At 39.2% G+C, this 9,982-nt stretch overlaps 1 protein-coding gene across 1 annotated transcript in view; it reads left to right on the plus strand.

Annotated features, from left to right (window-relative positions):
- Positions 1-410: 410 nt before the first annotated feature.
- Positions 411-9,982, plus strand: part of LOC106747883 (UNC93-like protein MFSD11) — a 13,981-nt gene continuing 4,409 nt past the window's right edge. The window contains exon 1 of the mRNA XM_014625867.1: positions 411-727. Within this exon, the coding sequence (XP_014481353.1) occupies positions 635-727 (93 nt within the window). The 5' untranslated portion in view covers positions 411-634. The remainder of the gene's footprint in view (positions 728-9,982) is intronic.

The following is a 9,982-nucleotide window of genomic DNA, read 5'->3' on the forward strand; positions in this document are numbered from 1 at the left end:
ACTAGTGCCCCATTTAAGAGATTTACAATTTACAATTTCCGCACATTGAAACATACAAAACGTACATGCGAGATTCTTCAATGTGCGCGAATTTCTTGAATTAGCGCAACCAGTTCGTCTAAGAAGAACAGATCTTTAATTAAAATACTTGAAATATTCGTCACAAATAATATTTACGTAGTAGAGCCTTGTCAAATTGCTCAATGTCAGCGAGAAATACCTCCGGCGAAAACTGATGAGACGCTCTTCAATTGTACGCCTTTAATTTACAAATTGAGGTTATATCGACCGGAACACCTGATCGGCGACGCAACGAACTTGGCTGCGACATTCGAAAGACGCGCGCAAAAGACAATGGCGGCGGTGTTCGACGATCGATGACTCGCTCGCTCGCTCGAGTCGCCGCTCACTTCACGGACAACTCGACGTTTTTTATAGAGGCGCACCGAAGCTCCAGTTATGTAGCGCTGTCGCTCGCCGTCGCGGCTTTTCTCCATCGCCCATGCGGCAACCATCTGTCAACTGCGGCGGACACTTGCGCGAGTAATCCGGCAGCGTGAAACGCGCGCGCTAATCGCACACGACGAATTGCTTCCTTCCTTCCGTCCCGCTCGGCGAAATCACAACCGCAACCATGAACATCGACCGGGGCTTTTTGAACGTGATGATTCTCAGCTGGGGATTCATGCTGGTGTTCGCGGCGTTTCAAACGATGGGCAACATAGAGGTGAGAGAAACGACGGCGAAATTACGGCGTATGCCTGTTACTATTATTTGCGCGACGGATCCGCTTCCGCATTCCCTTCACGGCGCAGCGCACCGCAATCTAGAGCGGCCGATTGAATTTAGCACAGTTGGACAAATTTCGGAGGAATTTCGTTTTAAAGCGGTTGAAAATCGACGCCCGAACCGGAGATAAACGCAAGCGCGCCATCCTTTTGAAATTCTAACAAGTCGGTTGAATTTATTAACAATATCTCTCTTTCGATTCGTCATTTGTTTGTCGTCATTTGAATTTCCTTTTATCACCGTGTATCTTTGCGCGCGTATGTGTGCGTGTGTATAGAGCAGTCTACGGTTTTAAAGTTTCGGAGAAAAATCCGAGTTTTCCCCAATTTTTCATGGAGGATTTTTTCGGCTTCTGTCCCGAGGGTATCAGAAATGCATTTGGAAAAATTCAGACGTGTGTTCGGTGTTAAAACCTGCCACATTTATTTTTCTTTTCGTAAGGAAACCAAAACATCCAAGGAGAAGAAAAAAGAAAAATTGGGAAAAAACGGCGTTTTTCCGAAACTTGAAAATTACAGAGCAGACTTTTTCTAAGACGAATGATTTATTTATACAGCTGTTTTTTGTTTTGCAAAACTGCTGACCGTTGTTAGCGGAGGAACGTAAACATTTGCGTTTTGTGTCGATAATTGTTCAACGACAGGTTACATTAACGGAACAGACTGAACGTTTGTCAAGTTCACATTTGTTTACGTCAGTTTTCAATTCTGACTTTGCGAGCAAAACTATGATAGTGTCACAATGTGTACGTCTGCGCGTTTTATCGCGCACTCAGGCGACCCGAACGATTTTAATGCGAAGCAATTTATTTATAACGCAATCTTTCGCGCTCTTTGACGTGAGTACCGATTAACAGTATGATTGGATAATACACATTGATCAACGTCAACATCGCTTTTTTTCTTTTATAACGCCTGTAACACGTAGAGCGAAAATTCTATTTAGGCATACATGCGCAAGAGAGATCTGTTCAAGTCGCTCTCGCGTTTGTACGGGCGTTAACCTTCGAGCGGAAATATAAGGAACTTTTCACGACGTAAGCGATAACGCAAAGTGCTCTCTCTCTCTCTCTCTCTCTCTCTCTCTTTCTCTCTCATCATTTCCACTTGAAAATTCGGCGCCCTGGACGTTCAGACAATTCGTTAACGGGCAAGTGTTTGTCCACGCTTTCAAGCTTCGGCCGTTACAAAATCGAATTTCGCTGACGTATTTAATTTGTACATCCTTATCTTTCTAATCTCATCGGTTGTTCTAATTGTTTTTATGATTAGTGATATTTTTCTTATGACGAAAGTTAATTATTTACGCGTTTCTATCGCTGAGATTCATTCTAGATAAGTTAATTTAGAATCGATCTTCGATGTGAAGCAAAAATTCTATCGACGCCTGTTTTTACATTATACAGACACACACACACACACACACACACACACACACACATATTTAATTAGTTATTTATTTATTTATTTATCTATAGGACGAATCTCTTCTCAGAGTAACGAAGAGAATACAAAAATAAAAGTAAATTAATAACTAATTATATAAAATTACGATTACACGAAGTTTGATAAGGCTAGGTAATTTACAAAAAAGAAAAGAGATAGGTTATTACCATGATAATAACCAATTCAATTATATTATACAATATTCGGCACACGCACGTCCGATTTTAATGTTGAGCGCCTCGATAACCGAATTCGATATGAAGACCCGATCGAAATGAAAATTCTACTTGAAATTAATTGCGAGATAAGATTAACTGTTTGTACTTGAAATGACTCGAATGTACTTAAACTTGAAATGACTTTCAATTCTAGTTTATCTGATATATTGCAACAATTTTAGATAGAGTAAACGTTACGTAGAGGAAACGCGGGGTTCATCGGAAAATATGGGTGTGGACAGACGATTTCGAGTTATCTGGCGCTCAACATTTTAGTTAATAAGATAAGCAACTAGATAAATTCGAAAAAAACAAGCGAGGAACTCATCGAGAGTCATCGAATTTTTATCTCAAATTCGACCGTTGTGAAACGCGACGAGACACTCGCGTTATTTTACAATATTTTAGAAAGTACACTTCGGACATTACGATTAGTCGCAGTTTAGAAAGCACGACAAAAGGCGAACTAGTCACGATTGCAAGAACGCCTCTAGGCAACACGATATCGTTATCGACTCTTTTCGTTATTGCAAAACATGTAATTCATGAAATTATACGTATGACATATGTGAGTATACGCATGTGCGAAATGCGTATTATATGATACAAAGCACAGTCGACAGCCTGCCGGGTTCTTAAAAACAGAAAGAAAAAGATAAGAGAAAAATACGCAGTGCTCGTGATAGATTCCAAGAGAACTCAGCTCGGATTAACCCATTAGCTGCCACGATCCCCATTTGGGGCTCAAAACATAATTTGAATATAATTATACTGTTACACAACTTTTTGTGCATATATATAACTTATCCGGCCAAAAATTTCAAAACAAAAAATTTGGCAGTTAATGGGTTAACGTCAGTCATATTTCGATGATAAAGAAAAGTCTCTCTTTTTCTCTCATACACGGAGGATATATTCACGTAAAAATTACTACGCAAATTTTATAATGTTAAATCATACCATACGAAATTGTGATGTGTTTTTTTTGTAATTTTTAGTAATGTGTACAATGAAGTGTGTCAGTAAAGATTACAACAAACATCATAATTTCATTTATAATTCCATTATAGTCCAATATTACAAAATTTATGTGATCATTTTTACTACAATATTTCCTTCGTATATAAGTTTTAAAGGCTTGGAAATAATCTAGGGTTTTTTCAATTTTTTGTGTTTTTTTCTATTTTTTCCACGAAAAAAAAAAGAAAAAAAACCTCGCTTTCTCCAATTTTCTCCACGAACTTCTTCGGTTTCTTTCCGCAGAAAAGTGGCAAAAAACGGAGTTTTTCAACTATACTCTCTTATGCATCATCTGATATTCATATACTCTGCATGTGATACTACCTGGCTAAAAAGAACTTATATAATACAAAATACAGGCATTTTGCGGCGTTCAGGCAAACCGTCTCGAAACTGGCAACGTCCGTCGGTCATTACCGTCGTTATCTCCGAGTCATGTAATTCCGAGTGCGTACAATATACACTCCTCTCTCCGAGCGCGCGGTATCTCGGCGTCTCTCTTTTAAAGACGCCCGGTGAATAATTGATCATTCCGGCGGCACAACGATCTTTGTTTGCATGTCGATCCGTCGCGGCAAACTAACGATATCTCGCGTCCGATTAGTTTATGATAGGCGTCATGATTAATCATATGCTCTAAACAGTAGCGTAGCGGATCGCTTAGGGTTCAATGACGACGTTTCTCCCCGCCGAATCCGCATCGCCTAAAAAAGTTTGCAAGAGCAAGCGAGCGATCAGACTCGCGCGCGCGAGGTCATAATATAATGTCAAGAGATTATCCGTTACGCAAGAAGGTCGAGCGTAGAAAAAGAGAGAGAGAGAGAAAGAGAGAGGGGGGAAGTGAGAAAGAGAAATTCTGTCATAACTGAACTATGAAATCACCATCCGCGGGAAAGGTAAAAGAAACTGAGATCTACACTGACCGATTCACAAACTCTTGCGTAATAAGCTAATTAATCCCGCGCTAAGATTCGAGATCGCTCGAATCGAAGTGCCCAATACTTTTTTCGCGAAGCGAAAATATTTCGCAATATTCCGCTCGAGGATACCCGTTTTGCAAGTAACCTTCTGCCCGGTAATTATAATTCAGGCGCACCCGATCACAAACTAGGCGTTCAGTACAGCAAAATCGAATTCATTAATTCATTTTGAATAATCGAACTTCCTCTCGAACCACCTTCCGAGGTTCTGCATTGAGAGAAAATTATGCACTGAAGAAAAAAATTGCTACGTTCAAGTAAATACTCACTAAGGAATATTGGAGTGGTTCATTTTATTTGGATTAAGTAAATATTATCTGAGTGCAGCACTTTTTCTTCTTTCAGTGTGCTACATTCAAGTAATATTTACTTAATATTACTCGAATAAAATAAATATATAAAATAAATAAAATAAATTACCCCAATACTCCTTACAGCAAATATTTACTCGAACGTAACAATTTTTTTTTTTTCAGTTCAGTTGTTTTCCATGCGAAAAATATCCTTTTGTTATTTTAACCACAAAAATAGTGAAGAGAACTATTATTTTAATAAATGTTATCACAGTGTCAGTGATAATAATAAATGTTATCACAGTGTCAGTGATAATAATCTTACGTGCTACTGCTATTTTTGTGGTTCCTCTTAACAACAGGATATTATAGGCACCGAGAATAACTATAATTTTCTCTCAATGCCTGGTTACACTGTAAAGGGAGAAAATTAATATTACTCATTGCCTCCAACGTAAAAGGACCCATTAATCTTGCTCGGATAAAGACGCTGAATTCCTCCCTGAATTAATAATTGCTTCACAACTCGCCGTCAACGCGAAGTCGCTCACGGTCATATTTACATCGCGCGACGCGATTGCAAAAATTGCACTCGTCCGCTCCACGGCGGCCGTTAATGATCCTCGTTGTCCTTCGGCTCCGCTATCTCCGAATATCTCGACACTTCCGTTGGGCGCATTAATCACGAACGGTATAGCGGCATACAGAATTATCGGCTCATTGTTGCGGAAATTGGCGATCGACTAGCGAGCGACGTGACCTTATTCACTCTAATCGAATCCGATCAAATTATCTTAAACGTTTCACCGGGAGTAGTGCGAGAAGAAGAGACTGCGAAGAGGGGCGAGAAAGAGCAAGAGTAATGAGGGAGAAAGTGGTGCGCCGATCGCCGCGGCGTTCCCCGATCGTGCGAAATAAAATGCATCCTAGACGTGCCGAATAATTGCATCCGCCGAGAAACCTGTCCCCCGGGCGTCACCGCCGACGACGACGGCAGCGACGAGTGCAACCGGTTCCCGTCGAATTTACCTCGGCGCTGCGCGCTGGCTCTTCGCCACTCGTGTCGCAAACCGGTCGAGGAAGTGTAATGACGACTTGGAACTCCGCGAGAAAAGACGAGCCCGCGGTAATGCAGCCGAGATAATTCGGAGAGACCCCCGAAGGAGGAGGCGCGCTCGTAAAAATCTTTCAAACGGGACTTCTCGGTGGGATGGCTGATGTAACTGTCTATCGGAGGCGAGGCATAATCTCCTTTCACTTTTAGGCTCAGCGATAGGGCGGCTATCTGCGACAGCGAAGGTGGAGAGAAGGGAATCGTTATCTTTCTCTCCTGTCTCGTTGATTGATGTTAATTATTTATACATGTTCGGCACAGTTCCCTCGAGAATAGCGAAAGAATTCGTCTCATTCTGCAAGCCCGGACGCACTCTGCAACGGTCGAACGACGTTTCCGACGTCTCTCGGTAATCTTCGACTGCGACTTTTCAATGACTTCTCGATGATCATCCGGCTCAATGATTTGCCTACGCTGAGAGAAAAAAAATACCTAAAACATTCTTAAATATATATTATCCTCCCATAAAAAATTAAAAAAAACTAAATAAATGTATTCGCACCAACAACTGCGTTCGACTTTTATTGGCCTTTCTATGTTTTCCGTGATTGCATATCTTGAAAGCTAATACAATATATAATCTAAATATGTTTGATTTCTTAGATACTTTTTCTCTCAATATATTGTATATATGTGATTATCCCATTTCCTTCTCTTTTTATAAAGAGAAAACCGAGAGATCCGATCTCTCCGAGATATAATTTCCCAGTCGGCCGTAACAATTCCAAAACTCAAGCGGTTAAAATATTTAAAATAGCCGGATGTCTAGAGCGTTTGCGAAGTGTCGTTTGAAATGCAAAATACTTCACTACCGGAAGAAAGATATGATTGAGATAAGAGACTGGCACAATGGACATCATTCAATTTTGTTCACGGGCTCGCGCGCGTTACTAATGCGAATTGTAAGCGCTATTATACACGACGTTTCAGATTCCGCGCGTGCTTCTTTTATCTGTCGCTGCGATTTTTCACCCGCGCGAGTTCCACTTGCACTCTCGATGATGGGGGAGTGACATAAGTATCGGCGTGTAATCCGCCGATGCGAATGGCAATCTTATCGAGCCTCGTTATCGGCACGAAAACTTTGCACCCAACTTTCCCAGTGGTAAAACGGGGTTACGAAGATATGTGGAGAATGTATCTCGTATCGAGAACTCTCATTCGCGCTTATTTCTTATAGTTTACGACTTGATGAGTTGATTATATCTTTTGACGTAGAGACAGCATTGTATTTTTTATTGGATCGTGTCCGTGTATTCACGTGGATATGGTCAAGCATTGTCACAACACAGATTAGCAATTGAGATCTCCGGATTAGATAGTTGGAATTCTTTGGAAATAAAATGTCGAATTGGAAATGAAATAACGCTTCTTATCTCGCACTATTGTCGAGAACAATCCTACACCATTTATATCTAATCGATAACGCTAAATATTATTATTAATATTAAACGAAGATAAACTTGAGAAATACAAGTTCGTTGTATATTGTCTTTTATTGTCGGATTATATTTTTACGGACCCATTTATTGCTTCAGGATCAACTGTACTTTCGCGAAAACGGTCAAAGAGATGTGAAAATATTTCGTATTCATCGCAATAAAATGGCTTTCTAATCAATTGAGGAGGTATTCTACCGTGGGTTTGAAAAGTCGATTTTTCATTGTTACATATTCCAAAGCCTTAAGAATACATTTGTGAGTTTTCTTAAATGTAAATTCAAATATTTGTCAGAGTTACAGGCCGTGAACAGAATTGGCGCGCAGGTAGAAAACGAAGCGCGCGTAGTGTTTCATCACTTTCTATCTCGGCTTAAAACGAATAGCCATTTTTCCTTCCGACTATCTCTATATATATGTATATATACAAATATTATGTTTTATGTCCTTTTATACAGCAATGGGAGCTTCAACGCTGTGGTCATATTTCCGAAAGATATTTTTTCTGCATAAAAAGTATAGAAATTGCTGCTTTCCTAGCAGCCTGCAACTTTCAAAGCAGCTTTTATTAAAAATTATGAAAGTGTTGGAGATAAGAATTAATCTTCCAAGTTTTCGCCAATCAACGCGATGCAGAACAATTGAAGACCGTCGAGCGTCGAAGTTTATATGAATTTTAAATTCTTGAATAAATGAAAAGTATGAAGCCAACGCTGGTTGTTAATTGCGAAGAGAAAAAAAGAGAAATTATTTAACTTGGAAGATGAAGTAATCAAACGTTTCGGTTGTAGTTTCTGACTCTCCTCAGTGTGAACGACTGACTCAGTCATTCATACCGATGAACTGCCGATGAACTTGTCAGTCGTTTGCACTGAAAAAAAGGGTCGGAATCAACGACCGAAACGTTTGATTGCTTCATCTTCCAAATTAAATAAGTTTTCTTTTTCTTTTTTCGCAACCAACAACTACCATCGACTCTTATTGGTCCTACTTTTTATTTACTCAAAGATATATATTTCAAGAGCTTAATTATATCTGCTAAAATTTTAGCCGAAAATCGCATTATTAATCTTTGAGACGCCATTTTGTCAATTTTCAGTTTTTAATCAGCGGTTCGCAATCACTTCCGCAAAGTGGAAATGTACTCTGTGCAATTTTCACTTAAATACTATTATAATCTATAAATGTTAATAAACAATTATAATTATAATAAAATAATTATAATAATAAAAAAGTAATTATAATAAAAAATTATAATAAAACAGTTGCATCTTAATTGCTTCAATACTTAAAAAAAAATTCTTGTATACAAGCATTTTTTCGACCCAGCAAGAGTAGAATACTCCTTCAAGTCTCAGAATTGCAAGACTACAATGATAATAATACTGCGCATAAATACGTATCGGCTAACGTGATAAATGTTACGTCACAAGCACCGATATGACCGTCGATTGCTGATAATTTCGAAAGCACGAGCGATTCAATGTTATTGTTCATCGTGAAATAATTAACATCTAATCTGGAAGCGCAATGTGTGCGTCAACATGTGAAAGCGTTCTAGAAACTATATCGACGCACTGCGCTCACGATCGGCACGCTTCTATACTAAGAAACCCACTTAGTTGACTCAAATACAATTTTCGTTTGGATGTTAGCAAACGAATGTTTTGGTTATGAGAACCAAAGGTTTGGTTCTCTACAATGAAAATGAAAAAAAGTTTGATTCAGAGAGCCGAATGTTTATTCTTACAACCAAAACATTTGTTTGCCCAAATCCAAACAAGAAGTTTGTTCGAGTCAACTAAATAGGTCCCTCCGGGTGTAGTTCCGAGGTTTCCACAGAGATTCTGTACTCGCACAAGCTCCTTCGTGGAGAATGAGACGGTGAAAGAGAAAAATGATATGATTCCTTTTCACGTATAGCAATTGGTATGCGTTGCGTGCAGCCCGCGCGCATAAATCCTCCACATTCTCCAACTTTCTAAACGCAGCACGTGTCGAAGGAATATCAAACAACGTTCGTCCCTCACGACATTGTTATTCCAAGTTATTCTTTTACCTCGACTGAAACCCAAGTATAGGTTTGCCCTTGTAGATATATATAAGGAAATCCATGGAAAAGAGCAAAATTTATTATATACTATATTTATTATAATTACCGGAACTAATAATTCGATGTTCGAGATCTTCAATATTTTCTAAGAGAACTCGATTTCCAATTATTAAAAATAAAAAAAAACCATTTATTAACATTAAACGCCGCATGAGTCATTCATGAGCCAAATTGAACTTTCCATTCAGATCGCACAACATATATTTTACGTTATTTTTTCCTCCGCGTAATCGTGGATCATCGGTGGCCTGTGCGACGTGAATGGAAAGTCACGTGAGATTGGACACGTAAAAAGGGGAAAAAAAAAGCTGAAGAAAAACAACTTTAAATTCTCTCACAAATATCTCTTGCGAGTTATAAAGCAGCCTCTTTTCCTATGAAACACCATAATCAACGTTGGCATAACCGACTCTAACTCGTGTGTGGATAAGGCACAATTGTTCTCACAATCCCTCGCATAATAGATTCCGTTGAGACGGCATTTTCATTGAAAGGGGGGTCGTCGAGACTATTATACTTTATAATAACGTCATTCAGGAGAGAAACAGGAAGCGGAAGAGCAGGAGCGGGA

The sequence above is a fragment of the Dinoponera quadriceps genome, unplaced genomic scaffold (genome assembly GCF_001313825.1).
Source record: "Dinoponera quadriceps isolate SergipeBrazil2010 unplaced genomic scaffold, ASM131382v1 scaffold2392, whole genome shotgun sequence".
Taxonomy (NCBI): Eukaryota; Metazoa; Arthropoda; class Insecta; order Hymenoptera; family Formicidae; genus Dinoponera; species Dinoponera quadriceps.